General features: G+C 39.5%; 1 protein-coding gene and 1 pseudogene across 1 annotated transcript; both read left to right on the top strand.

Moving 5' to 3' along the window:
• The first annotated feature begins 1866 nt into the window (after positions 1 to 1866).
• Positions 1867 to 4237, top strand: LOC100667372 (olfactory receptor 7G2-like; annotated as a pseudogene).
• A 9669-nt stretch (positions 4238 to 13906) lies between these two features.
• On the top strand, positions 13907 to 16219 carry LOC111749155 (olfactory receptor 7G2-like). The gene has a single exon (XM_023542463.2). The coding sequence runs from the start codon at positions 14247 to 14249 to the stop codon at positions 15180 to 15182; it is 936 nt and encodes a 311-aa protein (XP_023398231.2). The 5' UTR covers positions 13907 to 14246; the 3' UTR covers positions 15183 to 16219.
• The last annotated feature ends 814 nt before the right edge of the window (positions 16220 to 17033 follow it).

Here is a 17033-nt window from a genome sequence, read left to right on the forward strand (position 1 = left end):
GTCCAGTCCTGTACCATCTTCACGATCATTGTTATGCTTGAACCCACTGTTGGAGCCACTGTGTCAGTCCATCTCATTGAGGGTCTTTCTCTCTTCTGCCGACCCTCTAGTCTACAAAGCCTGATGTCCTTCTCCAAGCCTGATCTCCCCTGATAACATGGATGTGAGCCAAGTCTCGCCATCCTTGCTTCTAAGGAGCATCCCAGTGGATAGGCAGCTAGGAGGCAATAACTATAATAACTATCAGTTAGGAAATGAAGAAACAAATTGTGGTGTAATAACATACTGAAATACCTACTCTATTGTACTTAAAAAAATTAAGCAGAATTAAATGTATCAGCATTAATTTAAAACAAAACATTAAGAGAACCAATTGTAAAAGGACATATTCAGTATGATTCCGTTTATACGAAGCTTTTAAAAATGGAAACAATACAATTTTGTGGGGAATAATATTAAATGTAGTAAAAAGTGCAGAGGAACAATGCCAAGCAAGTTAATGTAGTGCTTAACGCTGAGGAAGGAAAAGAATCAATATTGTGTAAAATACATAATGTGGGGAATCTCAAATATACATACATTATTTTCTTGCAATAAAAATATCTAAAGCAAGGGTGGTGAAGTATGTGAATTGATAGTGTTGACTGGTGGGTACCCAACCCTTCATTGTTATTCTCTGTACTTTTCATTTTTCTTGAAGTTTCCGTAATACAAAAATACCTTCTTAGGTTTAAAAAAAAAAAATCAAAGTTTTTTCATGTTGTAAGTAGAATTCTTCTCAATTTGTTTTTTCTCCGCTAGGTTTTCATTATTTGTGTTGATGCATCTAGACCTAATGTATTTGTTTTCATTGTTATATATTTCTTCAGCTGTCCATGCCAAATGAATATTGATATCATTGATGTTCATTTAGGGTGTTTCCTTCTTCTGCTTCTCTACATGAGCAAGATTCCCAGTAGGCATTTTCCCATATAAATTCTCCCCTGAAGTTTGCGGTTATTATGCCAGGAATGTTCTCTCTTTTTGTCTTCCCTCAACTGCCCTGTTCATCACTTCTGTCCTAGGAGTAACAGATGCCAGGTGCTAATATTCATCACACACACAATCATAATAGGACATACCTTTGTGACGGCCCCATATGCTGAGCCCTGTACCAATTGCCTTGTGTCTGCTCATTTCTCATCATTGCAACATCTCCATAAGTTTTTGTTTTTCAATTTTTTATCGTGGTACAAATATACACAACAAAACATACAGGAATTCAGCAATTTCAGTGACACTGAAATTCAGTTCAGTGACACTGTTTACATCCTTCAAGTTGCACAAACCATTCTAGGTATCTTTTTCCAAATTATCCCACCAGCAGGAACATACATTCAATGCCTTCTAATCAAAAACTCTCTTGTCCCAGTCCTTCCACTCCTGGGAACCACTAATAAGCTTTGGTTTATCTATATTTGCTTACTTTATATAAATGACTTTATACAGTGTCTGTCCTTTTGTGACTGACTTATTTCCCCAGCATAATCTTTTCTAGGTTTATCCAAAAGGAACCCTGTTGGCACAGTGATTAAGCAAATGTCTGCTAACTCAAAAATCGGTGGTTTGAATCCAACAGCCACTCTATGGGAGAAAGATGTGTCAATCTGCTTCTATAAAGATTATAGCCTCGGAAACTCTATGGGGCAGTCCTACTTCTTCTCGTAGGGTTGTTATGAGTTGGAATTAGGCTGGACACCAACAAAGTATTCAATCGTGTATATATCATACTTTGTTTATCCATTCATCAGTTGACCATTTCAGTTATTTCCACCTTTGGCTATTGTGAAAAGTCCTGCAAGGAGCATCAGTGTACAGCTATCTGTTTGCATTTCTAACTTCACTTCTTCTGGGAATGTAATTGGATTGACTTGATAGCAATTGGTCTAGCATTGGGGTTGCTGGGTCATGTGGTTGTCCCATGTTCAAACTTTTGAAGAATGGCCAACCTGTCTTCCACAGCAACTATACCATTTTGCATTTCTGCAGGAAGAGATGAGGTTTCCAATTTCTCCACATCCTCTCCAATGTTTATTGTTTCCTTTTTTTTTAAATCATTGTCATTATAATAGGGGTGAAGGGATATCTCATTGTGGTTTTGATTTGCATCTCCCTAATGGATGACTTTGAGCATCCTTTCATGTAGCTGTTTGCCATTTGAATGTCGTCTTTGATGAAACAGGCTTTAAAAAGAATGATATGCCACCTATCATGTCCAGGGAAGAATTTTTTAACACTTCATATAATTGGGAGAACGGAGAATCTCGTCTACTTAGTTGCCTAGCTTTTCTTGGATTCAGTCACTAATGCAGATGATGTATGTTTCCATGAGGAAGTCTTTTGAGGTTCAGGTTTATAGATAACATTTTCTAATCTTCACCTCAGATCCAAAGTGTGGACCTGGTTGGATGCCATCCCATCTGCTACATACTAACATTGTAGGCAGAGGTGGAAATACCCTGAAGGCTTTATTCGAAGGAGATACTAAAATTTTTTTAAGGGTAATTATGAAATCTGAGTGACTAGGGGCATTAATTGTGTACTATCCGGAGACTTTAACAGAGAGACATCAAGAGAATCAACTCGGCCGTTAGGTAATCTGAGCTCAGACACAATCACTGCTACTCACTCACTTTGCACATTGTGTCTATGACATAACACCACCTTTCCCAAGTGTACGCCCAGGTTGATGGTGGTGACAGTATGAACTAATTCATCATTGACAAGCTCTTCAGGGGATTCTGAAGGATTCCAAAGTTTGACAACCATTGCTCTGCAAATGGATTTCATTGTTTTAATCCATTTGAAGGCATGGAATAATTCTGAAGGGAAAAGGCCATGCCTTATTCTTTACTTCATCTTCATAACTTGGTACAGTGTGTTGAAATAGAGTGGGTGCTCAAATAAAATTTAAACCTTCAGAAGGATTGAAGGGAGAAGAAGAAAGAGGAGTGAGTGGAAAGAAAGATTTGAATATTTCCTTAGGTTCATAATGTAGACAAGAACATTTCTTTCTGAAGTAGTGGTTTTCAAACTTCAGCATACATCAGAATCATGTGGAAGTCTTGTTAAAACATAAACTGCTAGTCCTCATCCCAGAGTTTATCATCAGTAAGTCTGGAGTGGGTCCCAAGAACTTACATTTCTAACAGGATTTCAGGTAATGATCTTGTTGGGTGTCGAGGAACCACACTTTTGATTATCTGTCACCGCATCTTTTCCATCAGATTCACCAACAATATGGAACCCAGAAATCAAACAGGTGTTTCAGAATTCCTTCTTCTGGGACTTAAAGAGGATCCAGAATTGCAGCCCTTCCTCTTTAGCCTATTTCTGTACATATACCTGGTTGCCCTCCTGGGAAACCTACTCATCATCCTGGCTGTCAGCTCTGACTCCCACCTCCACACCCCCATGTACTTCTTTCTCTCCATTCTCTCCTTCACTGACATCTGTTTCAACACAACCATGATCCCGAACATGCTGGTGAACATCCAAGCACAGAATCATAGCATCATTTACTTAGGGTGCCTCACCTAGGTCTGCTTTGTCCTGGTTTTTACTGGTTTGGAGAATTTTCTCCTTGCAGCAATGGGCTATGACCGCTATGTGACCATCTGCCCCCCACAGACATACACCATCATCGTGAACACCTGCCTCTATGGCTTGCTGTCCCTACTCTCCTTATTAATCAGCATTGTGAATGCCCTACTTCACAGTCTGATGGTGTTGCATCCGTCCTTCTGCACAGACTTGGAAATCTCTCTTTTCTTCTGTGAACTTGCTCAGATTGTCAACCTCGCCTGTTCTGATACCATCATCAATTACATCCTAGTGTATTTTGTGGCTACTGTATGGGGTGGTGTTCCTCCCTCTGGAATCATTTTCTCTTACACTCAGATTGTCTCCTCTACTTTGAGAATGCCATCAGTGGGTGCAAAGTATAAAACTTTTTCCACTCATGGGTCTCACCTCTCAGTTGTTTCTTTATTCTTTCAGACAGGCTTTGGTGTGTACATCAGTTCTGCATTTACACACTCTTCTAGCAAGACGGCAGTAGCCTCAGTGAAGTACAGTGTGGTCCCTCAAATGATGAACCCTTTTATCTATAGCCTGAGGAACAGGGACATGAAAGGAGCCTTGAGGAAAATCACCAGTAGGATACCATCATTTTAGTGACTGTGTCTTCTGTTTTGGGCTTGGGATAGGATGGGTCAATGGGGAAGGAATACTGCTGACATGGATTGAATTTTATCTCCTAAAAATATGTGTATGAATTTGGTTAGGCCATGATTCCCAGCATTGTGTAGTTGCCCACCATTTTGTCATCTGATGTGATTTTCCTATGTGTTGTAAAATCTATGTCTATGATGTTGATGAGATGGGATTAGAGGCAGTTGTGCTTATGAAGCACGACTCAATTTACAAGATTAGATTTGTCTTGATCAAATCTCTTTTGAAATATAAAAGAGGGAAGCTGGCAGAGAGGCAGGGGTACCCATACCAGCAGGAAAGCAGTGCTGGGAGCAGAGGATGTCCTTTGGATTTGGGGTTCCTGAGCAGAGAAGCTCTTAGACCAAGGGAAGATTGACAAGAAGGACCTTCCTCCAGAACTTGTGGAGAGAGAAAGGCTTACTCTGCAGCCGATGCCCTGAATTTGGACTTCTAGCCTACTATACTGTGAGAAAATAAACTTTTGTTTGTTGAAGCCACCCACTTTTGGTATTTCTGTTATAGCAGCACTAGATAACTAAGGCAACTGGTGATCCAAGATGTCTGACTATTCAATCAGTATATTCTTCTAAAACAACTGGGTAACATAACGGCGAGGTATATTTCAGTTAATTCATGATAAATGGAGAAAAATATTAAACTTGTCAAGACTTTCATTTTACTTGGATCCACAATCAACACCCATGGAAGCAGCAGTCTGGAAATCAAATGACGTATTGCATTGGGCAAATCTGATGCAAAAAATTCTTTAAAATGTTAAAAAGCAAAGATGTCACTTTGAAGACTAAGATGAATCTCACTGAAGCCAAGGTATTTTTCATTTGGCTCATATGCATGTGAAAGCTGGGCAATAAATGAGGAAGATGGAAGAAGAATTGATGCCTTTGAATTATGGTGTTGACAAAGACCCTTGAACATACCATGGGCTGCCAGAAGAACAAATAAATGTGTCTTGGAAGAAGTACAGCCAGAATGCTCATTAGAAGCAAGGATGGAGAGACTGCATCTCATGTACTTTGGACATGTTATTAGGAGGGATCAGTCCCTGGAGGACATCATGCTTGGTAAAATAGAGGGTCAGGGAGAAATAGGTAGCCACTGAAAGAGATGGACTGACAGTGGCTGCATCAATGGGCTCCAACACATAGCAATGATTGTGAAAATTGGACAGGACTGGGCAGTGTTTCATTCTGCTGAATTGACTTGATGACCCCTAACAGCAAGAGTGACAATCAAGAGATAATCTTTCCTAGGAATCATCCAGAGAACATCCTATATCATCAGCCTGAATTGGGGCATATGCCCCTTCTAAAAATAATTACTATCAAGAGAAATTTCATTACCTTGGAAGGACTAAATGAATGCTCTGATTAGAAAAGTGTGAAGTGTGGTTAAGTGCTACAATGATTACAAATGTTGAGACCAATGCCTGCCACGTAGAATTAAATGAATTTACCTAATGAATGTGAGTCAGCACAATTTATTTACAAGTGTAGCACTCTCTTTCTCCTTTTGTAATTCCTTCTGTTTCCTATATTTTAAGCACTTACTTCAGCCATTATCCTAGCTTACTAGTTTGAATATATATTACCAATTGGTACTTGTGGTGTAGGCAATGCCGTATTTGGAAATACTTCATTGGATGTTTGTTTGTCCTGCTGTGTTCTCTTTCTTATCCTGAAAGAAAAACTTGAAATTTTCATTCTCAAGTGACTTGTTTTAGTGGCTTATTTTTAAGTTGGTTGGATTGATCAGTGTTTTCCCTTTTGGACTGTGCATGTTGTATTTTCATTTAAGAAGTGATTAACTCCTCCAATCTCATAAAAATGTCTGCCTATATTGTCTTATAAACATTTAATCATTTTTACTTTTGTGTTTAAAAGGCATTGGAGTTATCTTTGAATATGATGTGATGGAGAATCCAATTTCATTTGCTTTCCATATGGATAAAAAATGATCTCAGCACTATTTCCTGAATGATACCATCTTTTCTCTGCAATGCCATGTTGTCATAAATAAAATGTCTGATGCTTCTGTCTTTGATAAGTGTTCATATAGATGAAGATTCTGTTAGTTCTGTCTTTCTATACTATACTAGAACCATCCTGTTTTAGTCATTATAGATCCATGATATATATTGATAGTTGGTAAGGCAAATAGTCCCCATTGTTTTTATTTGCCATCAAGGTAGATGTTGTTTCTCCTTGTTCTTGTTCTCCTGGGATTTTTCTTTCTTGTGCTAACCTGGTCTGCTTTGGGCACTAAGGTTGTGCTGGCCTTATAAAGGGCGATAAAGAATATCCAGCCCCTAACATTTTCTGAAACCTTCCTTTAATCTTTAAATTAACTCCCTTGAGTGCTTTGAAGAATGTGCCTGTAAAACTGTGTATCTCAGTTTGTGTTTTGGCACAAATTATATTATTGAGTACTTCATTTTTTTAATGTTTCCAAGATTACTTGCTTTCTGTTTCTGCTTGAAAGAATTACAGTGAGGTGGATTTAACCAACACCAACACTTCCACTTGTGCATAGAATTCAATCTCTCCTGTCTATGTTAGGACATAACTCTGGTAATTCCCCCATCTCCCTCTTGCATCATCAGGTTTCTCCCTTTGACTTGTTCATTTTCAATAGCATGCAAGATATTTGAATTCCTCAAATCTTACAAAAAAGAAAGAAAAAAATAACCCTCCCTGAGCCCCTCATTTTGCTCTACCATTAGACTCATTTCTCTGTCCTCTTCATATAGCGAAACTCCTCAAAAAAGATATCTCCACTCACTCTCCCCAATTCTTTTCTATTTAGTCTTGAGGTCTATGCAATCAGGCCCTTGCCCCAACACTTTACGGAGTGCTTTTGAAGAGACGCCAATGTTCTCTACCTTAACAAGTCCAACCCAGTCCAGGTCAGTTAATTCTCTGTCCTTCTCTTTTCAACCACATTGTCTCAGTTTATTACATATTGACACACTTTCTTCACTTGGCTTTCAGCACCATATATTATTTTGATTTATTCCTGCCTGACTAGTTACTATTTCTCTTGATGTGTCTTCTCATCTTTCCAGTCTCTAAACACTGGAGGGCCTCCTGTTTCAGTCCTCAGACGTCTTCTTCTCCAGCTACATTCAATCCTTCGCAACAGCATTCAGACTCATCGATTTAAAATTCATCTGAAGACAAATGAATCCTAAATTTATACTTAGAAAGAAGCACTTCCCCAAATGCCAGACTTATATATCCAACTTCCCACTTGTTATCCCTCAACTAAAAAAAAAAAAAAAGGTGTTCCATCAGTTCCTGGTAGCTTGTTTTTCACCAGTGCCTTCAGTGCAGCTCGGGCTTCTTCCTTCAATACCATCAGTTCTTGATCGTATGCTACCGCCTAAAATGGTTGAAAGTCTACCAATTAGCCGACAATTACTGACTCTGTGTATTCTTTCTATCTTCTTTTGATGCTTCCTGCATCATTTAATATTTTTCCCATAGAAACCACCAATATTGCAATTGGAGGCTTCAATTTTTTCTCCAGTTTTTTCAGCTTGAGAAACACCAAGTGTATTCTTCCCTTTTGGTTTTCTATCTCCAGGTCTTTGCACATGTCATTCATTATAATACTTTACTTTGTCTTCTCAAGCTGCCCTTCGAAGTCTTCTGTTCTGCTCTTCTACTTCACCATTTCATCCTTTTGCTCTAGATACTCGACATTCAAGATCAAGTTTCAGAGTCTCTTTTGACATCCATTTTGGTCTTTTCTTTCTTTCTTGTCTTGTTAATGACTTTTTCCTTTCTTAGTATATGAAGTTCTTGATGTCATTCTACAACTCATCTGGTCTTTGGTCATTAGTGTTCAATGCATCAAATGTATTCTTGAGGTGGTCTCTAAATTCAGGTGGGGTATACTCAAGTCATACTTTGGCTCTCATGGCCGTGTTCTAATTTTCTTCAGTTTCAACTTGAGCTTGCATATGAGTAATTGGTGGTCTGTTCTGCAGTCGGCCCCTGGCCTTGTTCTGACTAATAATATAGAGCATTTACATCTTCTCTTTCCACAGGTGTAGTCAGTTTGATTCCTGTGTATTCCATCTGGTGAGGTCCACATGTATAGTCGCCATTTATGCTGCTGAAAATGTTATTTTCGATGAAGAAGTTGGTCTTGCAAAATTATATCATGCAATCTCTGGCATTGTTTCTATCATCAAGGCCATATTTTCCAACTACTGATTCTTCTTCTTTGTTTTCGACTTTTGCATTCCAATCGCCAGTGATTATCAATGCATCCTGATTGCATGTTTGATCAATTTCAGACTGCAGAAGTTGGTAAAAATCTTCCATTTCTTCATCTTTGGCCTTAGTGGTTGGTGTATAAATTTGAATAATAGTAGTAGTAACTGATCTTCTTTGTAGGTATATGGATATTATCCTATCACTGACAGCATTGTATTTCAGGATGGATCTTGAAATGTTCTTTTTTTTTTTTTTTTTTACAAGAAACGCAATGCCTTTCCTCTTCAAGTTGTCATTTCTGGCATAGTAAACCATATGAATATCCAATTCAAAATGGCCTATAGCAGCCCATTTCCGCTCACTAATAAGTAGGATATCTACGTTTATATGTTCCATTTCATTTTTGATGATTTCCAATTTTCCTAGTTTCATACTTTGTACATTCCATGTTCTTATTATAAATGAATTTTTGTAGCTGTTCTCATTTTGAGTTGTGCCACATCAGCAAATGAAGGTCCAGAAGCTTGGCTGCATCCAGATTGTTAAGGTCATCTCTAGATGAAGGGTCAGCTTTTCCCCAGTTGTATTTTGAGAGCCTTCCAGCTTGAGGGGCTCATCTTCTGGCACTATATCAGACATTGTTCTGCTGCTATTCAAAAGGTTTTCCTTAGGTAATTCTTTTCAGAAGGAGACTGCTCAGTCCTTCTTCCTAGCCTGTCTTAGATAGGAGCTCAGCTGAAACCTGTCCACCATGGGTGGCCTGCTGGTATTTCAATACCAGTGGCATAACTTCCAGTATCACAGCAACAGGCAAGCCCCTACAAACTGACAGACATGTGGGGGTCTGTCAAATGGATACAGTTTTAGAAGTGTTCCCTTGTCTATACCAAGGAATTTGGAAGACAGCTACCTGGCCAACTGACTGAAAGAGATCCATATTCATGCCTATTCCAAAGAAAGGTGATCCAAAAAAAATGCAAAACTTATGCAAAAATATTGTTAATATCACACTCAAGTAATATTTTGCTAAAGATCCTTCCAAAGTGGTTGTAGCAATATATCAACAGAGATCTGCCAGAAATTCAAGCCAGATTCAGAAGAGGACATGGAAGCAGGGATATCATTGTTGATGTCACATGGGTCCGGGCTGAAAGCAGAAAACATCAGGAAGATGTTTACCTGTATTTTATGTACCATGGAAAGGCATTTGTCTCTGTGAATCATAACAAATTATGGATAAGATTGTGAAGAATGGAAATCCTGGAATGGTTAATGTTTTCATTTCAGAAGAGTTAATTTTCCTGTACATGGATCAAGAGACAGTCATTCGAATAGAACAAGGGGATAATGTGTGCTTTAAAGTCAGGAAAGTTGTGCATCATGTTTGCAGCCTTTCACCATATTTATTCAATCTGTATGCTGAGCAAATAATCCAAGTAACTGGACTATATGAAGAAGAACTGGGCAACAAAATTGGAGGAAGACTCATCAACAAAGTACGATATGCAGATGAGCAACCTTCTTTAAAGTGTTGAAGAACAAAGATGTCACCTTGAAGACTAAGGTGCGCCTGACCCAAGCCATGGTATTTTCAATTGCATCATATGCATGTGAAAGCTGGACAATGACTAAGGAAGACCGAAGAAGAATTGACACCTTTGAATTGTGGTGTTGGCGAGGAATATTGAACATACCATGGACTGCCAAAAGAACGAACAAATATGTCTTAGAAGAAGTACAACCAGAATGCTCCTTAGAAGCAAGGATGGCGAAACTGCGTCTTACGCACTTTAGACATGTCGTCAGGAGGTATCAGTCCCTGGAGAAGAACATCATGCTTGGCAGAGTACAGGGTCAGCGGAAAAGAGGAAGACCCTCAATGAGTTGGACTGACACAGTGGCTGCAACAATGAGCTCAAGCATAACAACGATTGTAAGGATGGCTCAGGACTGGGCAGTGTTTCGTTCTGTTGTGCACAGGGTCACTCTGAGTTGGAACCGACTCGACAGCACCTAACAAGATCAACAACATTTTCTTGGTCAGGGAGCCCTGAGGGTTCAGTGGTTAAGTGCTTAGCTGCTAAAAGGAAAGTTGGTATTCATATCAACCAGCTGCTACACAGGAGAAAGAAGTGGCGGTCTGCTTCCTGAAAGATCATAGCCTTGGAAACCCTGTGGGGGAATTCTACTCTGTCCTACAGGGTTGCTATGAGTTGGAATTGACTTGTCAGCAGTAGATTCTGTTGGTTTGCATTGGGTTGGTCTTTCAGGATTTTCACTACCCTGGGAATAGAATGATAATAAAAGCGTTTGGTTAATGAGGAGCTTTGGATGTTGAGTCCCCAGAGACACAGAGGCTGCAAGTAGTCTACCTGTGACCACTTCACTCAAAAGCCCTTCTCCAGTCAAAAAGCAATGCCCCTGAGACTCCATTCAGAGATGGTTCTCATGCCCAGGAGCCTGGTGCCTCCCTTGGTACCTCTGCCTTTCCTGAGTACTGACCTTCTGGCTACATCATCCAACATCCAGGGCAGACGTCAAGCATCATTCCTCAGTGATGCCAGCCAGGTAACCTAAATCCCTTAATGTTCGGAAATGAGGAGAAACGTTTCTCTGTAGCTTCATCCAGGGGAAGGTGTGAGGACAGCACATGCATGAAATGATTAGAGCCAAGTCAATCATGGACTCCTAAATGTCTCCCATCTTCCTGACGTGTTTCCTTGTGTCTTTGTCCCCGAACCAGGCAGCTCTTACTCAGCTAGTCTCTTAAACTGTGTCTCTACAATGGCAAGGATCAAATTCTTTCCATGCAGAAACCTACCCCTTCTCAAACATTGAAAAGTATTACAAAATCCCCTGACATTTACTTGTATTCTTGTGCTGGTAGTGGTGAGGAGAGTTGTTGAGCTTCACTTTATCTTCCTATCCCTGGTACTTGATGTACCATCTTTAGGAAAGTTTTGGTGTTATCCCTGATGCCAGGCACTGAGAGCCCTGGGGGAAGAAGCAGAGACCCAGACAGACTTAGCAGGCTGCCTCGCTAGGTTATATGTTTCTCTTTATAAAACTACCAAATATTTGAAATTAGAATACTACAGGCAGTATAATGAAACAACCAACCAAACAAACAAAAACACCTGTTACACCTTCCAGAATTCACATTGTTGATGTTCTGCTGTAGCAGCTTCAAGTATTTTTTTTAAGTGACAAAATAATAGGTATATAGAAAACATTCACTTTGTAATCCTCTCTGTTGCTCTCTTTTCCATCCCAGAATCAGCAGCATCTTGGATGTAATGGTATTCCCCCAGTCATAGGTTTATATGCTACATGTATAGTTCTCTCTCTCTGTATACGTACGTACATACACACACACACATGCACATAGACACACACACATGCACACAGACACGTATATATATATACATAAGGCAGTAGATGGATAGACAGATAGACAGCAATTAGTAAAATAACTCAATTAGAGAATGAAGAAATATATTGTGGTGTAATAATATAGTGGAATACTCTATTGTAGTTAAAATTAATGAAGCGCAATTAAAGGTATTTTTTTAAATAAAGGTATCAACATTCATAAAAAAAAAACATACCAAGAAAGCCAAATGTAAAATGACATATACAGTACAATTTTGTTTATATAAAGCTTTAAAAAAATACAAACTGTGCAATTCTATGGAAGATTATACTACATATTGTAAAAAGTGCAGAGGAATATGGTCGATCAAGTTAATGTACTGTTTAGCCCTGGAGAAGGAAAAGAATCAATATTGTGCAAAATACATGATGTGGGGAGCCTCAAATATTCCTGCATTATTTTGTTGCAATAAAAATATCTAAAGCATGGTTGGTGACGTGTAGGAATTGCCAGTGGACTGATGGGTGCCCAACCCTTCATTCTTATTCTCTCTATTTTTCATTGTGCTTGACTTATCCACTAAAAAATAAAAAAAAACTCACTAGGTGTCTCAGTCATCTAGTGCTGCTATAACAAATACAACAAGTGGATGGCTTAAACAAAGAGAAATTTATTTCTTCACAGTCTAATAGGCTACAAGTCCAAATTCAGGGCACCAGCTCCACAGGAAGGCTTTCTGTCTGTCAGCTCTGGAGGAAGGTCCTTGTCATCAATCTTCCCCTGGTGGAGGAGCATCTCAGACTCAGGGACCCTGGGTCCAAAGGATGCGCTTTGCTCCTGGTGCTGCTTTCTTGGTGATATGAGGTCCCCTTGTCTCTCTGCTTCCTTCTCTCTTTTATATCTCAAAAGAGATTGGCTTAAAACATTATCTAATCTTTTAGATCTCATTAATATAACTGCCACTAATTCATTTCATTAACATCATAGTGATAGAATGTATAACACATAAGGAAATCACATCAGATGACAATATGGCAGATAATCATACAATACTGGGAATCATGGCCTAACAAGGTTGACACATATTTTTTGGGAACACAATTCAATCCGTGACACTTGAGTAGATTTTAAAAAATAATTTAAAAAATTTCTCGTTGTAGACTTCTTGTCATACAATTGGTTTTTTTCCTCTGCAAGGATTTCATTATGTGTGTTGATTCATCTAGACCTAATTTATTCTTTTTCATTGCTATATATTTCATCATCCCATCCATACCAAATGAATATTGATATCACTGATGTTCATTTAGGGTGTTTCTTCCTTCTGCTTCTCTCCATGAGCAAGATTCCCAGTGGGAGTTTCACCATATAAATTCTTCCCTGAAGTTAGCATTTATTATGCTAGGAATGTTCTCTCATTTTGTCTTCCCTCAACTGCACGGTTCACCACTTCTGTCCTAGGAGTAAAAGATGCCTGGTACTATTGTTCATGACACACACACACACACTCATACAATCACAACAGGACATGTCATTGTGAGGCCCCATATGCTGAGCACTGTACCAGAAGTAAAAGATGCCAGGTGCTATTGTTCATGACACACACACTGTCTTCGTCATCTAGTGCTGCTATAACAGAAATACCACAAGTGGTTGTCTTTAATGAAGAGAAGTTTATTTCTTCACAGTAAAGTAGGCTAAAAGTTCAAATTCAGAGTGTCTGCTCCAGGGGAAGCCTTTCTCTCTCTGTCAACCTTCTCATCAATATTCCCCCAGACTAGGAGCTTCTTTGCCCAGGTATCCTGGGTCCAAAGGACGCATTCTGCTCCCAGCACTGCTTTCTTGGTGGTGTGAGGTCCTCCTGTCTCTCTGCTTGCTTCTCTCTTTTATATCTCAAGAGTTTGCCTTAAGACGTAATCCAGTCTTTAGGTTGAGTCCTGCCTCACTGACACAAGTGCCACCCACCTGCCTTCATTAACATCATAGAGGCAGGATTTACAATATACAGGAAAATCACACAATACTGGAAATTATGGCCCAGCCAAATTGATACACACATTTTTGGGGGGATATGATTTAATCCACAACATACACACACACACACACAATCACAATAGGACATGTCATTGTGAGGGCCCCGTATGCTGAACACTGTACCAGGGGTGGTTTTCAAACTTTAGCATACATCAAAATACATGGAAGTCTTGTTGAAACACAAATGGCTGATTCTAATCTCAGAGTTTATCATCAGTAAGTCCGGAGTGAGTTTGAAAAACTTATATTTCTAAAAAGATCCTAGGTGATGCTCTTGTTGGCATCCAGGAGCCACACATTTGATTATCTGTCATCCCATCTTTTCCATCAGATTCACCAACAATATGGAACCTAGAAACCAAACAGATGTTTCAGAATTTCTTCTTCTGGGACTTACAGAGGATCCAGAACTGCAGCCTGTCTTATTTAGCTTGTTTCTGTCTATGTACCTGGTCACCCTCCTGGGAAACCTACTCCTCGTCCTGGCAGTCAGCTCTGACTCCCACCTCCACAACCCCATGTACTTCTTTCTTTCCAACCTCTCCTTCGTTGATATCTGTTTCAGCACAACCACGATCCCGAACATGCTGGTGAGCATCCAAGCACAGAATCAGAGCATCACTTACATAGGCTGCCTCACCCAGGTCTGCTTTGTCCTGGTTTGTACTAGTTTGGAGAATTTTCTCCTTGCCTCGGTGGCCTATGACCGCTATGTGGCCATCTGCCACCCACTGAGGTACACCATCATCATGAACCTCCACTGCTGTGGCTTGCTCTCCCTACTCTCCTTACTAACTAGCATTGTGAACGCCCTCCTTCACAGTCTGTTGGTGCTGCATTTGTCCTTCTGCATAGACCTGGAAATCCCTCATTTCTTCTGTGAACTTGCTCAGATTCTCAAGCTCGCCTGTTCTGATACCTGCATCAATTACATCCTAGTGTATTTTGTGGCTACTGTATGGGGTGGTGTTCCTCTCTCTGGAATCATTTTCTCTTACACTCAGATTTTCTCCTCTGTTTTGAGAATGCCATCAGTGAGTGCAAAATATAAAGCTTTTTCCACCTGCGGGTCTCACCTTTCAGTTGTGTCCTTATTCTATGGAACAATCTTTGGTGTGTACATCAGTTCTGCATTTACACATTTTCCCAGGAAGATAGCAGTAGCTTCAGTGATGTACAGTGTGGTCCCTCAAATGATGAATCCTTTTATCTACAGCCTGAGGAACAGAGACACAAGGGGACCCTTGAGGACATTCATCAGTAGAATACTATCATATTAGTGATTGTGTCACCTGTTTTGGGCTTGGGACTCTAGGATGGGTCAAAGTGGAAGGAATACTGCTGGTCAAGGATGCCTTACTGTTTCATGAGCAAGTTCTTCTAAAATGATTAGATAATATAATGGCTAGGTACATTTCAACTTACTCATGATGAGTGAGAAAATACTGAAGTTGTCAATAATTTCATTTTACTTGGATCCACAGTCAATGCCTATGGGAAGCAGCAGTCATGAAATCAAATGACATATTTCACTGGGGAAATCTGCTATAAAAGACTTCTTTAATGTGTTAAAAAGCAAAGATGTCACTTTGAGGACTAAGGTATACCTGATCCAAGCTAGAGCATTTTCAATCACCTCATATGCATGCCAAACCTGGACAATAAATAAGGAAGACTGAAAAAAAATTGATGCCTTTGAATTGTGGTGATGGTGAAGAATATTGAATACGCCATGGACTGCCAGAAAATGAACAAATCTGTTTGGAAAAAGTGCAGCCATAGCACTTACCTTCTACACCACCAGGGTTTCCAACAGGGTCTGTGAAAAAGAGGAACACCTTCAATGAGATGGATTTACACAGTGGCTACAAGAGTGGGCTCAAACATAGCAATAATTGTGATGATGGTGCAGGACCAGGCAGTATTTTATTTATTGTGCATAACTGACTTCATGGCACGTAACAACAACACATTTCAACTTGGAGTTGAAACTTGGTTTTTCTCTTTACGTAGCTCTGTGCTGTTTGGTAAACTCTCTAAGCTCAGTTTTTTTGTCAGGTGCCATAAAAGCAGAGCCTGAGGCAGGTGTTCTTATTACATGATTTTTGGGGCAGTGGTCTAGGAAAGAATGAAAACAGGAGAACGTGGATAGGGTAGGGAAATTCTGTAAACAGAGTTGTGGTCATAGCTAGACACTAGATTCAGCCTGATGCTATGAATAGAGAAATACGATTGGAAATCCAGACTTAGCCTGCCTGTGAGGCAAGAGAGCTCTTTTTTTATGTCCCAATTTAGTAATCACTGAGACATATCACTGGTAAGCCATATCTGTTCAAAGCAGCATCAGTATCCACAATACTTACATCTACAGAAATGGCTAATTAGTTATCTCAATTGGCGTGAGATAATTTTGAGATATTTTAGCTTCCTAAGTGTGGAACCTTTCAGTTCTAATAAGAAAATATAAACTCTGACTCTAATATGCTCAAACTGTAAAGTTATTTCTAATTACCAGGAAAAGGCTTCAGAGGTAGAGAACGCACAAAAACAGGACAGAAACACTTTATTTAGTCTCCCATAAGTGGTTTCGTCCTAGAACTTGTTCCCCTTGTGGTCTCCTGATTACTACAACAGATGCAGGTGTCATATCCACACATGACGCCCAGAGAGAGAATCCTTACTGTCCTTCCCTGGATCTTATATTAACGCAATTTTCCATGGAGTCATCAAGTGACGTTCCTTCCCATCTCATTACTGACAGTAGAATCACAGGCCCGTTTTTAATCTAATTCCTAGTGTGGGGGAAAAAAAATTACCATGAGAACCTTAGGCTGATGATTTGAAGTATAATTCCTGCTTGGGTGTTAACCCCTATGGCCGAAAGGAGTACCTACCAAAAATGCCTGGCACAATGGTAAATGTTCAATAAAGCTTTAAATGGTCATTGTAGTCCATGTCTTGTCTATATTCATAAGTATTCTAATCATTTGGCTCACATATTTTTACCTCTTGCTCCAGTGGTTGTATTTGTTTACCCTCATTGTAATAATTCTCAGCAGCTTTTATTCCTCTAATCTGAATAACCACAGTTTCTTAATAAGAATCGATGATACTGAAGGAAGAGTTCAAGC

Source organism: Loxodonta africana, chromosome 3 (genome assembly GCF_030014295.1).
Source record: "Loxodonta africana isolate mLoxAfr1 chromosome 3, mLoxAfr1.hap2, whole genome shotgun sequence".
NCBI classification, from domain to species: domain Eukaryota; kingdom Metazoa; phylum Chordata; class Mammalia; order Proboscidea; family Elephantidae; genus Loxodonta; species Loxodonta africana.

What these genes read in the sequence shown, in the direction of transcription:
- LOC111749155 (XM_023542463.2), top strand. Translation starts at nt 14,247, where the DNA reads ATGGAACCTAGAAACCAAACAGATGTTTCAGAATTTCTTCTTCTGGGA.